At 46.8% G+C, this 21699-nt stretch overlaps 1 protein-coding gene across 1 annotated transcript in view; it reads left to right on the top strand.

Annotated features, from left to right (window-relative positions):
- The first annotated feature begins 2748 nt into the window (after positions 1-2748).
- The window catches only part of idh3a (isocitrate dehydrogenase (NAD(+)) 3 catalytic subunit alpha), a 55842-nt gene continuing 36891 nt past the window's right edge, over positions 2749-21699 (top strand). Inside the window, exons 1-5 of the mRNA XM_070865241.1 lie at positions 2749-2823; positions 3101-3160; positions 13604-13687; positions 17864-17978; positions 21206-21393. Of these exons, the coding sequence (XP_070721342.1) occupies positions 2797-2823; positions 3101-3160; positions 13604-13687; positions 17864-17978; positions 21206-21393 (474 nt within the window). The 5' untranslated portion in view covers positions 2749-2796. The remainder of the gene's footprint in view (positions 2824-3100; positions 3161-13603; positions 13688-17863; positions 17979-21205; positions 21394-21699) is intronic.

Genomic DNA, 21699 nt, shown 5'->3' on the forward strand with positions numbered 1-21699 from the left:
AGGAGCTCTGCATAGAGCAATTGCTTCGGGAGTCTCGTGTCTGGCATGCGAACCAAGTGGCCTGCCCAACGAAGCTGATTGAGAGTGGTTAGTGCTTCAATGCTGAGGATGTTGGCCTGGGCGAGGACACTGATGTTGGTGCATCTGTCCTCCCAGGGGATTTGCAGGATCTTGTGGAGACATTGTTGGTGATATATCTCCAGCGACTTGAGGTGTCTTCTGTACATCGTCCATGCCTCTGATCCATACAGGAGGGCGGGTATTACTACAGCTCTGTAGACCATGAGCTTGGTGGTAGGTTTGAGGGCCTGGTCTTCAAACACTCTTTTCTTCAGGCGGCTGAAGGCTGCACTGGCTCACTGGAGGCGGTGTTGAATCTCCGCATCAATGTCTGCCTTTGTTGACAAGAGGCTCCCGAGGTATGGGAAGTGGTCCACATTGTCGAGGGCCGCGCCGTGGATCATGATGACTGGGGGGCAGTGCTGTGCGGTGAGAGCAGGCTGGTGGAGGACCTTTGTCTTACGTTGTTAAGCGTAAGGCCCATGCTTTCATTAGACTCGGTGAATACATTGGCTATATCCTGGAGTTCAGCCTCAGAATGTGCGCAGACACAGGCATCGTCCGTGTACTGCAGCTCAACGACAGAGGTTGGGGTGGTCTTGGACCTGGCCTGGAGGCGGCGTAGGTTAAACAGCTTCTCACTGGTTCTGTAGTTTAGTTCCACTCCAGCGGGGAGCTTGTCGACAGTGAGGTGGAGCATGGCAGCGAGGAAGATTGAAAAGAGGGTTGGAGCGATGACGCTGCCCTGTTTGACCCCGGTCCGGACGTGAAATGGGTCTGTAATGGATCCATTAGTAAGGATCACGGCCTGCATTGACCAATGTATTAGTAGCAGTTGGGTGGGGACTGGTGGCAAACAACCAATGGAACACTTCCCCGCATAGTTTACTGCATTTTGACTCTATAAACTGTAATTGTGTAGCCTGTCCTGTGAGATCGGCATTGAGAGCACTCAGTAACAGTACTGATGAGGCCGGATCTCTCTTGATTAATCAGGTTTTAATAAACAACTCCTTTCTCTATAAAATAATTTTTGTGTGAGTGTTATATTTTTAATACTCCATAACACTGAGTAAGCAGAGGGTTATGGTGATAAAGCTCGTTTTCTGAGCAGCTAGAAGATACGAGAAAGATCGTGTACTCACCCAATTGTGCCTTTTATTGTTCCCATCTGCTGTGGAAAAAGTTGAACAGGCTGGGGCTCTTTCCTCTAGAAAAGAGAAGGCTGAGGCCTTTAAGATAATTAAAGGATTTGATCAGGCAGACGTAAAGATCTTTCCACTTGTTGGGGGGACCAGAACTAGGAGCCATCAATAGAGGTCGTCAATAAACCTAGCAATGAATTCAGGAGAGAGTGGTGAGAATGTGGGATCCGCTGCCATAGCGAGTGGTTGAGACGAATAGCATGGATATATTTAATGGGAAGCTGGATAAACACATGAGGGAGAAAGGAATCGAGGGAAATGCTGATGGGGTGAGATGAAGGAGGTTGGGAGGAGGCTCAAACACTGTGGAGCATAAACACTGGCATGGACTTGTTGGGCGGAACGGCCTGTTCTGTGCTGTAAATATCCTGTAATCAGACTTCACAAGAACATTCCACAATGGGCAATTATTTTTGGCGATTCAGGAAACTGCTTTTGTTTTGTTCAGCTGTGTGCAGCTCTGAGCTTGGTAGTAGGAATCTGCTGAGGGGGAGACAGGGCTCCAGGGGCAGAGAGAGCTGAGTTAAATTTAACTCTGTTGGTACTTGTCAGCTCAAACTTCTGCAGATTTGGGAGGTGCTGCCAAGAAGTCGGCAACTCACCAAGGCTACTTCGGCAGCACCTCCCAAACCTGCGACCTCTACCGCCTAGAAGGACAAGGGCAGCAGGCACATGGGAACCACATCACCTCCACGTTCCCCTCCAAGTCACACACCACCCGACTTGGACACATATCGTCCGTTCCTTCATCGTCGCTGGGTCACAATCCTGGAACTCCCTCCCTAACAGCTCTGTGGGGGCACCTTCACCACACGGACTGCAGCGGGTCAAGGCGGCTCACCACCACCTTCGCAAGGGGCGATTAGGGATGGGCAATAAATGCCGCCTTGGCAGCGACGCCCACATCCCAGGAATTAATTTTTTAAAAGATAGCCATTGAGCTGCAGTTGCTTCAGTGGCTGACCCCATTACCCTGGGTCAATGACCTTTACCCCGGTCAGCGTGGCAGGGACTGGGCGGGGCCACAGGGCTCTGATTGAAAGCCGGGAGGCGGGGCTTACTGAGCTGCAGTGATTGGCCGGAGCCGAGGGTCATGGTAACCGGGGAGGCGGGGTTTGTCGAGTTGTAAATACCTGTGATTGGCCGGAGCCGGAGGCTATGGAAACCGTGGGGGGGCGGGGTTTGCCGCGCTGCAGTGATTGGCCGGAGCCGGGGGTCATGGTAACCGGGGGGCGGGGTTTGCCGAGCTGTAAATACCTGTGATTGGCCGGAGCCGGGGGCTATGGAAACCGTGGGGAGGGGCGGGGTTTGCCGAGCTGCTGTGATTGGCCGGAGCCGGGGGTCATGGTAACCGGGGGGCGGGGTTTGTCGAGCTGTAGGCACCTATGATTGGCTGGAGCCGGGGGCCATGGTAACCGGGGGGCGGGGTTTGTCGAGCTGTAGGCACCTATGATTGGCTGGAGCCGAGGGCCATGGTAACCGGGGGGCGGGGTTTGCCGAGTTGCGGGTTCGGGCAGCGGGAAGCGGGAAGATGGCGGCCGGTTTGTGGCAGAAAACGGTAAGCGGGGCCGGAGGTCGGGCCTTCCCGCGGCTGAGGTGCGGCCCAGGAGCCGGGGGCTCGCTTGTCCTGGAATCTGAGCGCAGGCAGGCCCCACATGGGCGCTGGGCGGAAAGGGAAGCGGCCGCCCACAGGCTGAGGGAAGCGGGGAGCTGGCAGCGGGCCCGCGCTGGGGGCGGCATCTCTCGGAGGCGGGGAGCGGCGGCCGCGCTGGGGGCGGCTCGCGGGGGGAGCGGGCCGGGGAGCCGCGCTGACTTGTCCCTCTCTGTGCCCGCAGGTTTCCCGGGTGATGGGGGCGGTGAAGAGCCGGAGCCCGGGCTCCAGGACCCTGTCTGATGTGAGTATGTGGGCTGTGGCCCCGGGTCACCCTGACCTTCCCAGGCTGTGGAGCGAAGCAAGAGAGGAAATAGCAGAGGCCTTGACCATCATTTTCCAGTCCTTCGGATCTGGGCACGGTGCCGGAGGATTGCTAATGTGGTTCCCTTGTTTAAGAAGGGAGAAAGGGATAGGCTGAGTAATGACCGCCTGTCAGCCTAACCTCAGTGGTGGGGAAATTATTGGAAAAAATCCTGAAGGACAGGAAAAATCTACATTCGGAAAGGCAAGGATTAATTAGGCATAGTCAGCACGGATTTGTTGAGGAAACATTGTGTTTGACTAACCTAATTCAATTTTTCGAGGAGGTAACCAGGAGGGCCGATGAGGGCAGTGCATACAATGTATATGGACTTTAGCAAAGTTTTTCAGAAGGTCCCATATGGCAGACTGGTCACGAAGGTAAAGTCACAAAGGGGAAATGTTTGACAAATTTGCTGGAATTCTTTGAGGATGTAACGAACAGGGTGGGTAAAGGGGAACCAGTAGATGTGTGGTGTATTTGGATTTCCACAAGGCATTTGACAAGGTGCCACATAAAAGGTTACTGCACAAGATAAAAGTTCACGGGGTTGGGGGTAATATATTAGCATGGATAGAGGATTGGCTAACGGACAGAGAATCGGGGTAAATGGTTCCGGGTCGGCAAACAGTAAATAGTGGGGTGCCGCAGGGATTAGTGCTAGGACCCTAACTATTTACAATCTATATTAACGACTTGGAGGAAGGGACTGAGTGTAATGTAGCCAAGTTTGCTGATGATGCAAAGATGGAAGGAAAAGCAATGTGTGAGGAGGTCAGAAAAAATCTGCAGAAGGATGTAGAGTGGGCAAAAATTTGGCAGGTGGAGTATAATTTTGGAAAGTGTGAGGTCATGCAGTTTGGCAGAAAAAAAATCAAAGAGCAAGTTATTATTTAAATGGAGAAAGATTGCAAAATGCTGCAGTACAGCAAAACCTGGGGGTACTTATGCATGAAACACATTCATCACCTTAAACATTCCTTACCTGTATAGTATGCAGGTACAGCAAATGATTAGGAAGGCAAATGGAATCTTGGCCTTTATAGCAAAGGGGATGGAGTATAAAAGCAGGGAAGTCTTGCTACAATTATACAGGGTATTGGTGAGGCCACACCTGGAATACTGTGTACTGTTTTGGTTTCCATATTTAAGAAAGGATATACTTACTTTAGAGGCAGTTCATAAAAGGTTCACTAGGTTGATGCTGGGGATGAGGGGGTTGACTTATGAGGAAAAGTTGAGTAGTTTGGGCCTCTACTCATTAGAATTCAGAAGAATGAGAGGTGATCTTATCGAAATATATAAGGGGCCGTATGGCTTACTCCTGCTCCTATTTCTTATGTTCTTATGTAAAAGCCCATGGGATCCAGGGCAAAATGGCAAATTGGATTCAAAATTGGCTTAGAGGTAGGAAGCAAAGGGTAATGGTTGATGGATGTTTTTGTGACTGGAAGGATGTTTCTAGTGGGGTTCTGCAGGGCTCAGTACTGGGTCCCTTGCTTTTTGTGGTCTACATTAATGATCTAGATTTGAATATAGGGGGCACAATTAAGAAATTTGCAGATGACAATAAAATTGGCTGTGTGGTTGATAATGAAGAGGAAAGTCATGGGCTGCAGGAGGATATCAATCTACTGGTCAGGTGGGTAGAACAATGGCAAATGGAATTTAATTCAGAGAAGTGTAAGGTAATGCAGTTTGGGAGGGCTAATAAGGAAAGGGTATACACATTAAGCGGCAGGCCACTTAATAGTATAGATGAACAAAGGGACCTTGGAGTGCTTGTTCACAGAACCCTGAAAGTAGCAGGCCAGGTGAATAAGGTGGTTAAGGCATACAGAATGCTTGCCTTTATTGGCCGAGGCATAGAATATAAGAGCAGGGAGGTTATGCTTAAATTGTATAATACTTTTGGTTCGGCCACAGCTAGAATACTGCGTGCAGTTCTGGTCACTATTACAGGAAGGGCGTGATTGCACTAGAAAGGGCGCAGAGGAGATTTACTCGGATGCTGCCTGGAATGGAGAATCTTAGTTATGAGGACAGATTAAATAGGCTGGGCTTTTTCTCTTTGGAACAGAGGAGGTTGAGAGGAGACCTCATCAAGGTGTACAAAATTTTGAGGGGCCTGGACATAGTGGATAGTAAGGGCCTATTTTCATTGGGGGAGGGGTCTATTACGACGGAGCATAGTTTTAAGGTGGTTGGTGGAAGGTTTAGAGGGGATTTGAAGGGGGCTTCTTTACGCAGAGGGTTGTGGGGATCTGGAACTCGCTGCCTGGGAGAGTGGTGGATGAAGAGACCCTCACCACATTTAGAAGATGGTTGAATGGGCACTTAAAGTGCCGTAACATGCAGGGTTACGGACCTAGAGCTGGTAATTGGGATTAGACTGGGTAACCTCTTGGACGGTGCAGATATAATGGTAAGTACTGCAGGGAATCTAATACGGCCAGGGTGATCTCCTGGCCTTGTTTTGATCACCTGGATGGGTTGGAGAGGAATTTTCCCAGATTTTATTCCCCCAAATTGGGTTTAAATCTATTTTTTGCCTCTCCCAGGAGATCACCTGGCTCCGGTTGGGGTGGAGTGTAGAATGTTTCAGTGTAAGGGATGTCGCAGTTGTGTGGTGCGGACTGGTTGGGCTGGGTGCTCTTTACCTTTCCGCCATTTTTCATTGTTCATCGGTTTATATGTAACCTTCAGGGCTGCTGACCGAGGGCCGTGTGGCACTTTGTCGGCCGGCGCGGACACGATGGGCCGAAATTGGCTCCTCCTGCGCTGGAAATGTCTATGTTTCTACATTCGCCCACAGCATCTCCTTGGGGCTGTTTGTGATGATTTGTCTCCCTAATGGTGCAAGTTATTCACCGGCACATTGCTGTAACCTGCCACCCAGCTTACCATTCATTGCAGCACGTTCAGACCCTGCCATGCTTTGCACACCTGACTATATTATAAGTGAAGTGTTTCATCGAATCCTAGAAATTTACAGCACGGAAGGAGGCCATTTCGGCCCATCGTGTCCGTGCCGGCCGACTAAGAGCTATCCAGCCTAATCCCACTTTCCAGCTCTCAGTCCGTAGCCCTGTAGGTTACAGCACTTTAAGTGCACATCCAAGTATTTTTTAAATGTGGTGAGGGTTTCTGCCTCTATCACCCTTTCAGGCAGTGAGTTCCAGACCCCCACCACCCTCTGGGTGAAGAAATTCCCCATAAATCCCCTCTAAACCTCCGCACCCCCATTCCACCACTTTACTTTAAATCTATGCCCCCTGGTTATTGATCCCTCTGCTAAGGGAAACAGGTCCTTCCTATCCACTCTAGCCAGGTCCATCATAATTTTACACACCTCGATCGGGTCTCCCCTCTGCCTCTTCTGTTCCAAAGTTTCTTGGCATGACGGCCAGTGTGTTAACACATTGTACATACAGTGTAGGGTGTTTATTTTTAATTTGTTCTCTGGATGTGGGCATCACTAGCATCACCAGGGTAGATGCGGAGAGGAAATTTCCGCTCATGGGCAAATCTAAAACTAGGGGGCATAGTTTCAGAATAAGGGGCCGCCCAATTAAATGGAAATGGGCGGACTTTCTTCTGAGGGTGTGAATCTTTGGAATTCTCCACTCCAGAGAACTGTGGAGGCAGGGTCATTGAATATATTTAAGGTGGAGAAAGACGGATTTTTGAATGAAAAGGGAGTCGAGGATTATGGGGAGCCGGCAGGGAAATGGTGTTGAGGCCAGGATCAGATCAGCCAAGATCTTATTGAATGGTGGAGCAGGCTTGAGGGGCCGAGGGGCCAAATGGCCGACTCCTGCTCCTACTTCTTATGTTCTTGTGGCTGGTATTTACTACCCATCCCCAGTTGCACTTGAGAATGTGCTGTCATTTTGAACGTCTGCAGTCCATGTGATGAAGGAACTCCCACAGAGCTGCTGGTTAGAGAGTTCCTGGATTTTCACCCAGCAACAATGAAGGAACGTGGTGAGAACTTAAGTTATTTGAATGCGTTTGGATAAAGTTTAATTTACAGATGGCTACAGAACGGGTCCTGTGACCAATCTAAAGTATTCCTTGATGGCCTTTTGAGCGAGTCGATTGGCTATTGACTTTCGAACTTTCCATCCCATGGGGAAGCAGCATCAAAATAGTGCACCCATTTTTGGCCACCCTACTTTAACAGGGACTTTTACAGGGAAATTGTGTTAATGGAGAAAGTTAGGGCAAATGGATGATTTTGGGCATTTTATTTTCGATTGTATGGATTTTGATCAATTAGAAACCTGTTTTTCTACTATATAGAGAATTCCAGAACCTGGTGGCATAACTCAATATAAGGGAATCGAACCTAAATAGTCAATTCGGCCAAAATGTATTTAGCAAGAGAGTGATAAACATGTGGGACAAACATGAAACTTGATGGGTTATTAAAAATGTAAGAATTAATATATTCCTGGCATTTAAAAGTATTTATATTCAATAAATGAGATGTGGCAGGAAAAAAATGGTGTGCTGGATAAAGCATTATTCTGTGCCTGGAATATATTCAGCTTATAACAGAAGCTTACAGCACAGAAGGAGGCCATTCGGCCCGTCGAGCCCGTGCTGGCTCTTTGCCGGAGCAGTCGTGCTTAGTGCTACATCCCCGCTTTTTGTCCGTAATCCTGTATGTTGCTCAGAATCGAGTACCTGTTTTAAAATTACTTTAAAATCGGCTTTAAAATTAGTTCTCGAATCAGCTTCTGCCACCTTTTCAGGTAGAGCGTTCCAGATCCTGCCAACTGAGTGAAAACGAAATACTCCTCATCTCTCCATTTTCCAATGATTTGTAACCTGGGACTTCTAGTTATAGTACTGTAGTATTAGCAAGTACTGGTCGTTCATTGGTGACATCAGGTTCTGCTCCTTGCTTATAGTGATTGCTTCACTGAGGTGTCGTCACTAATCTTGCTGTGCGACTTAATCTGTCATCTGAAGCATTAAGGCTTCAGCTGTAAAGCTATCTGAATAAACAGGCTAACTGCTGCTGAGGGATGAGCCCACTGCATGGGGTATATTGGTAGTGGTATCTCCACAATGCAAATATTCTGATGCTTGTGACGTTAATCGGATGTTCAGCACCTTATGGTTGAGTCTGATGTTTTCAGATCAGATTTTCTCGTTGTGAAGATGATATTTCAAGGGCAAATGATTGGGCAATGGTAAATGTGTTCACACAGTGCAGGGCTGCTGCCAGGTTTTCGATCGCGCCTGTGGTTGTGATTTCTATATCCAAGTGTTTTCATCAAAGGAATGTCATGAAAATGCCGGATAATTGTGAGCAATCTCAACGCTGGTGTTGTGGTGTTAGTATGCATACAGATTGCAAGGTCATTCCAAGTATCTGTTAGCAATATTGTGTCAGCAAGCAACTTTGACAGATGTCCCTGTAACATGTAATGTTAAACGCTTGTGAAATAATGGGATGTGAACAAGCTTAAAAAATCACTTGATAATATTGGATTCTGAACAAGCATGAACTGATTTAACAGAAAGCACATTCACATGCTGCTGCTGGATGCCCATAATGTCCCTCATGTACTTCTACATATGGGATTGGAACAGTTATCTACCACAGGGGTTCTTAACCGGGGGGGGGTGTCCGCAAGATTGGTTGGAGGACCCGCTTGGTCCTCTTGCCCCTCTTCCTATTGGTCTGGAGCTCGTGTCAATTAAATAGGTCGTGTGAGCTCAGCATGCGTGAGGTGGTGCTGGTGGTGGAGACACAGTAGGTAAGAGGTCTGGAGGTTAATAATCCGCTTCCCAGGTTTGCTCCGGTCGGAAAGTGCAGCGTAAGCGCCAAACTCCCGTCCGTAACGGTTGGAGAAATGGTGCCTGGTCAGGGACCGTCTGTAAATAAAGGGAAAACATAAAAAAATAGGTGCAGGAGTAGGCCATTCGGCCTTTTGAGCCTGTACCACCATTCAATAAGATCATTCACCTCAGTACCCCTTTCCTGCTTTCTCTCCATACCCCTTGATTCCTGTAGTCGTAAGGGCCATATCTAACTCCCTCTTGAATATATCCAATGAACTGACATCAACAACACTCTGCGGTAGGGAATTCCACAACTCTGAGTGAAGGAGTTTCTCTTCATCAGTCCTAAATGGCCTACCCCTTATCCTAAGACTGTCCCCTGGTTCTGGACTTCCCCCAACATCGGGAACTTTCTTCCCACATCTAACCTGTCCCGTCCCGTCAGAATCTTATACGTTTCTATGAGATCCCCTCTCATCCTTCTAAACTCCAGTGTATTAAGGCCCAGGTGATCCAGTCTCTCCTCATATGTCAGTCCAGCCATCCCTGGAATCAGTCTGGTGAACCTTTGCTGCACTCCCTCAATAACAAGAACATCCTTCCTCAGATTGGGAGACCAAAACTGAACACACTATTCCAGGTGATGCCTCACCAAGGCCCTGTACAATTGCAGTAAGACCTCCCTGCTCCTATACTCAAATCCCCTAGCTATGAAGACCAAAATGCCATTTGCCGCCTTCACCGCCTGCTGTACCTGCATGCCAGCTTTCAATGACTGATGTACCATGACACCCAGGTCTCATTGCACCTCCCTTTTCCAAATCTGCCGCCATTTAGATAATATTCTGCCTTCGTGTTTTTGCCACCAAAGTGGATAACCTCACATTTATCCACATTATACTGCATCCGCCATGTATTTGCCCACTCACCTAACCTGTCCAAGTCACCCTGCAGCCTCTTAGCATCCTCCTCACAGCTCTCACCGCCATCCAGTTTAGTGTCATCTGCAAACTTGGAGATATTGCACTCAATTCCTTCATCCAAATCATTAACGTATATTGTAAAGAACTGGGGTCCCAGCACTGAGCCCTGCGGCACTCTACTCGTCACTGCCTCCCATTCTGAAAAGAACCCGTTTATCCCGACTCTCTGCTTCCTGTCTGCCAACCAATTCTCTATCCACGCCAGTACATTACCCCCAATACCATGTGCTTTAATTTTGCACACCAATCTCTTATGTGGGACCTTGTCAAAGGCCTTTTGAAAGTCCAAATACACCACATCCACTGGTTCTCCCTTGTCCACTCTACTAGTTACATCCTCAAAAAATTTTAGAAGATTTGTCAAGCATGATTTCCCTTTCATAAATCCATGCTGACTTGGACCAATCCTGTCACTGCTTTCCAAATGCGCTGCTATTTCATAATAATTGATTCCAACATTTTCCCCACGACTGATGTCAGACTAACTGGTCTATAATTACCCGTTTTCTCTCTCGCTCCTTTTTTAAAAAGTGGTGTTACATTAGCTACCCTCCAGTCCATAGGAACTGATCCAGAGTCGATAGACTGTTGGAAAATGATCACCAATGCATCCACTATTTCTAGGGCCACTTCCTTAAGTACTCTGGGATGTAGGCTATCAGGCCCCGGGGATTTATCGGCCTTCAATCCCATCAATTTCCCCAACACAATTTCCCGCCTAATAAGGATATCCTTCAGTTCCTCCTTCTCACTAGACCCTCGGTCCCCTAGTACATCCGGAAGGTTATTTGTGTCTTCCTTCGTGAAGACAGAATCAAAGTATTTGTTCAGCTGGTCTGCCATTTCTTTGTTCCCCATTATAAATTCACCTGAATCTGAATGCAAGTGACCTACGTTTGTCTTCACTAATCTTTTTCTCTTCACATAGCTATAGAGGCTTTTGCAGTCAGCTTTTGTGTCACTGGCAAGCTTCCTCTCGTACTCTATTTTCCCCCTTCTAATTAAACCCTTTGTCCTCCTCTGCTGAATTCTAAATTTCTCCCCGTCCTCAGGTTTGCTGCTTTTTGTGGCCAATTTATATGCCTCTTCCTTGGATCGAACACTATCCTTAATTTCCCTTGTTAGCCATGGTTGAGCCACCTTTCCTGTTTTATATTTACTCCAGACAAGGATGTACAATTGTTGAAGTTCATGCATGTGATCTATAAATGTTTGCCATTGCCTATTCACCGTCAACACTTTAAATATCCTTTGCCAGTCTATTCTAGCCAATTCATGCCTCATGCCATCAAAGTTAGCTTTCCTTAAGTTCAGGACCCTCGTTTATGAATTAACTGTCACTCTCCATCTTAATAAAGAATTTTACCATATTATGGCCACTCTTCCCCAAGAGGCCTCGCACAACAAGATTGCTAATTAGTCCCTTCTCATTACACATCACCCAGTCTAGGATGGCCAGCTCTCTAGTTGGTTCCTTGACGTATTGGTCAAGAAAACCATCCCTAATACACTCCAGGAAATCCTCCTCCACTGCATTGCTACCAGTTTGGTTAGCCCAATCTATATGTAAATTAAAGTCGCCCATGATAACTGCTGTACCTTTATTGCACACATCCTTATTTCTTGTTTGATGCTGTCCCCAACCTCACTATTACTGTTTGGTGGTCTGTACACAACTCTCTCCAGCGTTTTCTGCCCTTTGGTATTCCGTAGCTCCACCCATACCGATTCCACATCATCCAGGCTAATGTCCTTTCTTACTATTACATTAATTTCCTCTTTAACCAGCAACGCCACCCCGCCTCCTTTTCCTTTCTGTCTATCCTTCCTAAATGTTGAATACCCCTAGATGTTGAGTTCCCAGCCTTGGTCACCCTTGAGCCATGTCTCCGTGATGCCAATTACATCATATCCATTAACTGCTATCTGCGCAATTAATTTGTCCACCTTATTCCAAATACTCCTCGCATTGAGGCACAGAGCCTAGGCTTGTCTTTTTAACACACTTTGTCCCTTTAGAATTTTGCTGTAATGTGGCCCTTTTTGTTTCTTACCTTGGGTTTCTTTGCCCTCCACTTTTACTATTCTCCTTTCTATCTTTTGCCTCTGTCTCCCTTTTATTTCCCTCTGCCTCCCTGCATAGGTTCCCATCCCCCTGCCATATTAGTTTAACTCCTCCCCAACAGCACTAGCAAACACTCCCGCTAGGACATTGGTTCTGGTCCTGCCCAGGTACCTGGTCAGGGAGCGTCAGTAAATGAAGGGAAATGATGACTGGTCAGCTCCTCATACATTGCAGACTGCCTCTCCTAGCCTTGGTATCGCCAAACGCAAACCTAACATCCTAACTGTAACCCTGATCCCTAATCCTGCCCTGTAAATGTAAAATCCTAACCCAAAATAACAACTTAATCCCCAACCCCTAACTGTAACACCCTAATCATCGTCCTCATGTCTATCATTAAAACCCAACGTTTATATATTTAATTGTATAAGTTTTTAAATCCCTCCCTACCTCACCCCTTCCTATCTCTGTAATCTCCTCCAGCACCCCCCCCCCCCACCCGAGATGTCTGCGCTCCTCTAATTCTGCCCTCTCGAGCATCCCTGATTTATAATCGCTCAACCATCAGTGGCCGTGGAATTCCCCTTCTACCTCCCTTTCCTCCTTTAAGACGTTCTTTAAAACTTACCTCTTTGACCAAGCTTTTGGTCATCTGCCCTTAATATCTCCGTGTGTGGCTCAGTGTCAACTTTTGTTTGATAACGCTCCTGTGAAGGGCAAAGACCGCTAAGTTATAAATACTTGTTAAGTACTGTCCCCAGTAACAGTGCCAAGTGTTTCTTGACACTTAAACACATACATTAAGCCTTCTTGCAGTTGCAGCTCGATGACCAGTTGGTACGCGTTTCTAAGCACCATCTTTATTTTACATGCATGTAGGAACTTTCCTGTTATAAACAGGATGGTTTCTGTAGCAACTGGGCCACCAGCTGGTGTGGCAGAATCAGTGCACACAGCAGTGCTGTAAATATAACTCTTTCAGCAGAGTGTCATCATAGGCAGTCCCTCGAAATCGAGGAAGACTTGCTTCCATTCCAAAAGTGAGTTCTCAGGTGACTGAACAGTCCAATTCGGGAATTACAGTCTCTGTCACAGGTGGGACAGACAGTGGTTGAGGGAAAGGGTGGGTGGGGAGTCTGGTTTACCACATACTCCTTCCGCTGCCTGCGCTTGTTTTCTGCATGCTCTCGGCGACGAGACTCGAGGTGCTCAGCGCCCTCCCGGATGTACTTCCTCCACTTAGGCGGTCTTTGGCCAAGGACTCCCAGGTATCGGTGGGGATATCGCACTTTATCAAGGAGGCTTTGAGGGTGTCCTTGAAACGTTTCCTCTGCCCACCTGGGGCTCACTTGCCGTGTAGGAGTTTTTGAGTAGAACGCATGCTTTGGGAGTTTTATCGGGCATGCAGACAAGTGGCCCGCCCAACAGAGCTGGTCAAGTGTAGTCAGTGCTTCGATGCTGAGGATGTTGGCCTGATTCGGTGCAGGATTCGGTGCTGACAGGAGTTCCTGTTAACCCTTGTATTTATTTTTTCAGGTGCGGACTGTAACATTAATCCCAGGTGATGGCATTGGCCCCGAGATATCGCAAGCTATAATGAAGATCTTTGATGTTGCTGAAGTAAATGCCTTTTAAATTCTTGCTAAGGGGATGATTGTATAATGCAGATGTTGAATTCAAATACTTCATTTAATCAACTGATTTTTGTTTTCAGGTTATAGATTCTCTCCTTGAGCTTAGGGTTTTTAACTCGCTTCTCTGCAGTTGCTTTGCTTTAGAAATTGAGCAATGGGGAACTTGCCGCACGCTGGCACCTTTTAGAGCATGTTACTGTCTTGTTTTTTTACTTATGGTTTCAAATTTTATTTTGACATCTGCAAAGGGGCCATTAAGGTTTGAGCTTTGGCTCAGTGCACAGCATCCTCACCTCAGTCAGCAGGCTGAGAGTTCGAGTTCCACTCCAGAGACTTGAGCACATAATCTGGGCTGACACTCCCAGTGCTGAACTGTCGGATGAGATGTTAACCCGAGGTCCCGTCTGCCCTCTTGGGTGGATGTAAAAGATTCCACGGCATTGTTTGAAGAACTATGACATTCTCCATATATCCTGGCCAATATTTCCATCAACTGCATCACTGAAACAGGTTGTCTGGCCATTTATTTCATTGCTATCTGTGGGCCAAAGGAGGACAGCAGAAACGTTATAAGGACACCCTGAAAACCTCCCTGGTAAAGTGCGACATCACCACTGACACCTGGAAGACCCTGGCCGAAGACTGTCCAAGGTGTAGAAAGTACATCCGGGAGGGCGTTGAGCTCTTTGAGTCTTAACGCAAAGAGCATGAAGAGGCCAGGCAGCGGAAGGAGCACGTGGCAAACCAGCCCTACTGACCACTTCCCTCGGCGAATGTCTTTCCAACCTGCAACAGGGTCTGTGGCTCTCGTATCGGACTGTTCAGCCATCAAAGAACTCACTTTGGGAGTGGAAGCAAGTCCTCCTCGATTCCGAGGGACTGTTTATGATGATGATGGTGATTTGTGGGAGCTTGCTGGATGCAAATCGGCTGCGGTGTTTCCTACATTACATTACGACTACACTTCAAAAGTACTTCATTAGCTGTAAAACAGTTTGGGACATCCTGAGGTCATGAAAAATGCTATATAAATGCAAGGCTTTCTTTATTAAAGAGCTATCCAATTTTTTTTTAAATCAACGGCTTACAAACCATGTTCCCTCTAATTTTGTTTGGCCCCTTTAAGGGACTGCACGGGCAATTCAAAACATGCATGGATTTATATTGAAAAGCCGGCTGCGTGGTTTATCTGGAACTCTGCGTGGCCGCGCAGCTTAGAGGGAACATTGGTTACAAATGTCTGTTGGGATTATCACAGAGTTTGGTAAGTGCAGTAAGAACATAAGAAATAGGAGCATGAGTAGGCCATTTGGCCCTTCAAGCCTGCTCCGCCATTCAATAAGATCATGGCTGATCTGATCATGGACTCGGCTCCACTTCCCTGCCCGCTCCCCATAACCCTTTACTCCCTTATCGCTCAAAAATCTGTCTATCTCCACCTTAAGTATATTCAATGACCCAGCCTCCACAGCCCTCTGGGGCAGAGAATTCCACAAATTTACAACCCTCTGAGAGAAGAAATTTCTCATCAGTTTTAAATGGGCAACCCTTATTCTAAGACTATGTCCCCTAGTTTTAGTTTCCTCTATAGAAACATAGAAAATAGGTGCAGGAGTAGGCTATTCGTCCCTTCGAGCCTGCACTGCCATTCAATAAGATCATGGCTGATCATTCACCTCAGTACCCCTTTCCCGTTTTCTCTCCATACCCCTTGATCCCTTTAGCTGCAAGGGCCATATCTAACTCTTTGAATATATCCAATGAACTGGCATCAACAACTCTCTGCGGTAGGGAATTCCACAGGTTAACAACTCTGAGTGAAGAAGTTTCTCCTCATCTCAGTCCTAAATGGCTTACCCCTTATCCTTAGATTATGTCCCCTGGTTCTGGACTTCCCCAACATTGGGAACATTCTTCCTGCATCTAACCTGTCCAGTCCCGTCAGAATTTTATGTTTCTATGAGATCCCCTCTCATCCTTCTGAACTCCAGCGAATACAGGCCCAGTCAATCCAGTCTCTCCTCATATGTCAGTCCTGCCATCCCAGGAATCAGTCTGGTGAACCTTCGCTGCACTCCCTCAATAGCAAGAACGTCCTTCCTCAGATTAGGAGACCAAAACTGAACACACTATTCCAGGTGAGGTCTCACTAAGGCCCTGTAGAACTGCAGTAAGACCTCCCTGCTCCTATACTCAAATCCCCTAGCTATGAAGGCCAGCATACCATTTGCTTTCTTCACCGCCTGCTGTACCTGCAAGCCAGCTTTCAATGACTGATGTACCATGACACCCAGGACTCGTTGCACCTCCCCTTTTCCGATCTGCCGCCATTTAGGTAATATTCTGCCTTCGTGTTTTTGCTACCAAAGTGGATAACCTCACATTTATCCACATTATACTGCATCTGCCACGCATTTGCCCACTCACCTAACCTGTCCAAGTCACCCTGCAGCCTTTTAGCGTCCTCCTCACAGCTCACACTGCCACCCAGCTTAGTGTCATCTGCAAACTTGGAGATATTACACTCAATTCCTTCATCCAAATCATTGATGTATATTGTAAAGAGCTGGGGTCCCAGCACTGAGCCCTGCGGCACCCCACTAGTCACTGCCTGCCATTCTGAAAAGGACCCATTTATCCCGACTCTCTGCTTTCTGTCTGCCAACCAGTTCTCTATCCACGTCAGTACACTACCCCCAATATCATGTGCTTTAATTTTGCACACCAATCTCTTGTGTGGGACCTTGTCAAAAGCCTTTTGAAAGTCCAAATACATCACATCCACTGGTTCTCCCTTCTCCACTCTACCAGTTACATCCTCAAAAGAAATTCCAGAAGATTTGTCAAGCAGGATTTCCCTTTTATAAATTCATGCTGACTTGGACCGATCCCGTCACTGCTTTCCAAATGTGCTGCTATTACATCTTTAATAATTGATTCCAACATTTTCCCCACTACAGATGTCAGGCTAACCGGTCTATAATTACCCGTTTTCTCTCTCCCTCCTTTCTTAAAAAGTTGTGTTACATTAGCTACCCTCCAGTGTATAGGAACTGATCCGGGGCGGGGGTTGAGTGGGGGTGGGGGGAGGGATGGGTAGGGGAGGGGTGGGGGTGGGTGGGGTAGGGGAGGTGGGTGGGTGGGGGTCGGGGAGGGGGAGGGGTGGGTAGGAGGCATGATAGGTTGTAGAGGGAGGGTAAGGTGTGGAGGGAGGGAGGGAAGGGTGTGGAGAGAGCTGACCAGTCCCTAAAACCCTCCATGTTGGAGCAGTAGAATGCGCGATCCCTGAATGTTCGCTATCCTGCTGTGGGAGGGCGGGGGCTTGGCACAGGAGAGAGGATACGCATATGCTGCACATCAACTTTGTGTTCTAACGATGTTTGAAGTTAAATATAAAAGCTTTGACCCGGGCATAGTCTTTGGACAAGTGCTTCCTTTTATTTTTAAACCGCTGACTAGACAATCCATGCACAACACTTTGTACTCTCTCCCTTACCTACTTCAGTAACTGTGTTTGAATATTGAGTACAATTGTGAGCTTGAATTAGAGCAAGAAGGAAAGAAAGGCTTGCATTTCTATAGTGCCTTTCATGACCACTGGATGTCCCAAAACATTTTACAGTCAATGAAGTACTTTTTGAAGTATAGTCACTAATGTCGGAAATAAGGCAGCCAAGTTGCGCACAGCAAGCTCCCACAGACAGCAATGTGATAATGACCAGATAATCTGCCTTAATGGTGTTGATTGAGGGATAAATATTGGCCAGGACAATATCTACAGCTCCCCAAAGTATTCTTTCTACAAGTTGGTAAATTAAGTTAGTGTAAATTTTAATGGGAACTCCATTGATAAAGGGAATTGATAGCACTGTGAACAGTTTGCTAATTGTTACGGCATTTCCATTACTGCGTTTCTGAACAGGGTGGAGTTGGAGATGCCATTGTTTAGGGAGCAAAGCACCTGTGTGGTACTCAGTGTTGTAACTCCAGTAGCGGCTGATCGCTAGTTTTGTCTTGTACCCAGCGGTTTTTAAGGTGACAAGTTGCCTCCTTCGCTGCAAGCATTTGGGGCAGTGAAGAACAATTGAAGTTGTAGCTGCAAGATTAAATGGAGGATGAAAGTAACCTGTGTTCTCACTGTAGTCTCCTCGCCCTTTTGAAGGTTCCCATTCGCTGGGAGGAGAGAACCGTTACGGCCATTCAGGCACTGAGTGGGAAATGGATCATTCCTCCAGAGGCTAAAGAATCCATGGATGCAAACAAAATCGGACTGAAAGGTGCCCTGTAGCTGCTGAAGCTAAAACATGCTGTGATTGATGTTTGTATTGAGTTTTCCTTTCGAAGGCTTTGATTTTACAGGCATGGCTGGTGGTGAGGCAGGGGAAGAGAAGGTTCTACTTTCTTTGTCTCTGCTATGTGGAGAAGGTGATCTGCTCGGCCTGTATCTATACCACCATCAATTATCTGCTAGGAGGCACATGAGGCATCGTTCTTCCCTCCCCCAATGTAGAAACTCCTCACTCGCACAATACTTGCCCTTTTCTCCCCACCCACGGTGTGCGTGAGAAGTAGCTTGGCACCCAGGAGGGGTAAGCCTGTGCTCTGCCAATCTAGGCTGTACATTGGTGCTTGAGATGATCCAAAACTCTGCTGCCCGTGTCCTAACTCGCACCAAGTCCCGTTCACCTATCACCCCTATGCTCGCTGATCAACATTGGCTCTTGGTTAAGCAACATCTTAATTTTAAAGTTGTTTTCAAATCCCTGTATGGCTTCGCCCCTCCCTATCTCTGTCATCTCCTTTAGCCCCACACTTATAGAATCAGAGGTTTACAGCACGGAAGGAGGCCATTTCGGTCCATCGTCTCCTTGCCGACCAACTAAAAGCTATCCAGCCTAATCCCACTTTCCAGCTCTTGGTCCACAGCCCTGTAGGTTACGGCATTTCAAGCGCACATCCAAGTAGGCTTTAAATGTGGTGAGGGTTTCTGCCTCTACCACCCTTTCAGGCAGTGAGTTCCAGACCCCCACCACCCTCTGGGTGAGACATTTCCCCTCAAATCCCCTCTAAACCTTCGACCAATTACTTTAAATCTATGCCCTGGTTGTTAAGCCTTCTGCTAATGGAAACAGGTCCTTCTTATCCACTCTATCCAGGCCCCTCATAATTTTATACACATCTAAGGTCTCCCCTCAGCCTCCTCTGTTCCAGAGAAAACAATCCCGGTCTATCCAATCTTTCCTCATGGCTAATATCCTCCAGTTCAGCAACATCCTCGTAAATCTCCTCTCTACCCTCCAGTGCAATCACATCTTTCCTGTAATGTGGTGACCAGAACTGCACACAGTACTCCAGCTGTGGCCTAACCAGTGTTTTATACAGTTCAAGCACAACCTCCTTGCTCTTGTATTCCATGCCTTGACTAATAAAAGCAAGTATTCCATAATCCTTCTTAACCACCGTATCTACCTGGCCTGCTACCTTCAGGGATCTGTGGACCTGCACTCCAAGGTCCCTTTGTTCCTCTACACTTCTCCGTGTCCTACCATTTAATGTGTATTCCCTTGCCTTGTTCGCCCTCCCCAATGCATTACCTCATACTTATCCAGATTTAATTTAATTTGCCTCTGTTCTACCCACCTGACCAGTGATTGATATCTTCCTGCAGTCTACAGCCGCCTTCTTAATTATCAACCACACAGCTGATTTTAGTATCATCTGCAAACTTCTTAATCATACCCCTTACGTTCAAGTCTAAATCATTGATATATCCCACAAAAAGCAAGGGACCTAGTACTGAGCCCTGTGAAATCCCACTGGAAACAGCCTTCCAGTCACAAAAACACCCATCAACCCTTTGCTTCCTGCCTCTGAGCCAAGTATGCCACTTTGCCCTGGATCCCATGGGCTTTTACTTTTGTGATTAGTCTGCCATATGGGACCTTTCTAAAATCTATGTATGTTACATCGTACGCACTGCCCTCATCGACCCTCCTGGCTACCTCCTCGAAAAATTCAATCAAGTTAGTCAGACATGACCTTCACTTAACAAATCCATGCTGACCGTCTTTGATTAATCCGTGTCTTTCTAAATGAAGATTTATTCTGTCCCTCAGAATGACTGGCCTGTAATTACTCGGTCTATCCCTTTCTCCCTTTTTAAACAAAGGTTCAACATTAGCAGTGCTCCAGTCCTCCGGCACCATACCTGTAGCCGGAGAGGCCTGGAAAATGATGGTCTGAGCCTCTGCTATTTCATCTTTTGCTTCTCTTAACAGCCTGGGATACATTTGATCCGGGCCTGGAGATTTAGCCACTTTCAAAGCTGCTAAACCCCTTAATACTTCCTGTCACTATATTTATTTCATCTAATATTTCACACTCCTCCTCCCTGATTGCAATGTTTGCATTGCCCCATTAAGAACCACACACCTCCACACACACATTACCTTTATGGTCTCTAACAGGCCCTAAACTTTCTTTAATCCTCCGAGATATCTGCACTTCTCTAATTCTGGCCTCTTGAGCATCCTTGATTTTCATCGCTCCATCATTGGCGGCCGTGCCTTCAGCTACCTTTGCCCCAAGCTCTGGAATTCCTTCCCTAAACCGCTCTACCCCTCTTTTTCCTCCAAGACACTCCTTATAATCTATCTCTTTGACCAAGCTTTTGGTCATCTACCCTAATTTCTCCTTATGTGGGTCAATGTCAAATTTTGTTTTATAACGCTCCTGTGAAGCGCCGTGGGAGGTTTTACTACATTAAAGACGCTATATAAATAGAAATTGTTGTTCAGCGCGCCCCTAATCTCTGCTTTTTGTTGCTCACTTCATGTACTGTAATCTTCCACCCACATAAACCCCTCTGTGCAGTGCTCTGCTCAGACTCGGTTTGTCAAGTATTTGCGTAGTAGATTGAGGATTTAATAGCTTCAAATTATGTGGAAAAAATGGATGTAACTTAGTTTAGAATATTACTGTCCTGTGGGCTTCAGATTTCAATGCCTTGCCATAACTACAACTTGCTTGAATAAAAACTTAAAAAAAAAGGCTGCCAGCAATATCAAATTGGTTTGAATAACGTTGCAGCTTTTTAGTTCTTAAAACCAACATGATTGAGGATCTAGAAAATAATTATTTCTGTGAGAACTGACTCTATTTTTCCTCATTCAGCTTGGGCCCTGTCCCGGGCCCTGGGCCCCTATCTCAGCACGCTAACCTTAGTTTCCTCTAACAGTGAGCGACGTGGACACTGATTTGTACCATGTGTTGGCTGGTTAGACATAAGCTGGTGACACGTTCCACTGACATCCTGAACTCTTGATGCATTTTTAGTTAATCTGTTCCCAGGTTGCCTTTAACCAGAAATTTTAAACATGAACCAAAAGGCAAAGTGTGGATTTGTGTCTCTTTCATTTGGAATTCTGTGATCAGACCGCAATTTCCTTTTGACGTTGTATAATTGATCAGTGCAGATGTTTAATGGACTGGTCTAAACTTTCAGGGCCCTTGAAGACTCCTATTGCAGCTGGGCATCCTTCGATGAACTTACTACTTCGTAAGACGTTTGACCTTTATGCAAATGTGCGTCCCTGTGTATCGATTGATGGTTTTAAGACTCCATATAGTGGTGTGGATCTGGTTACAATTAGAGAAAACACAGAAGGAGAGTACAGTGGCATAGAACATGTGGTGAGTTACTGTTTGTAGTGAACTATACTGTGCTTTTATTATGTGTTCTTAGTGTGTATGTGATGCTGACAAGGCCGCAGATGTTGCCTGTCCCCAGTTGTCCTGATGTGGCGGTGGGCCTTCTCCATGAACCGCTGTCAGCTGTGACTCAGAGAGGCACTCTCGCCTCGGAGTCAAAAGGTTGTGGGTTCAAGTCCCATTCGAGACTTGAGTATAAACCAATGCAGTCATGAGGAAGTGCCGCACTCTCTTTCGGGTGGGACATTAAACCGAGGCCCTGTCTGCTCTCGGGTGGATGTAAAATAT

This window comes from Pristiophorus japonicus, chromosome 21 (assembly GCF_044704955.1).
Source record: "Pristiophorus japonicus isolate sPriJap1 chromosome 21, sPriJap1.hap1, whole genome shotgun sequence".
Lineage (NCBI taxonomy): Eukaryota > Metazoa > Chordata > Chondrichthyes > Pristiophoridae > Pristiophorus > Pristiophorus japonicus.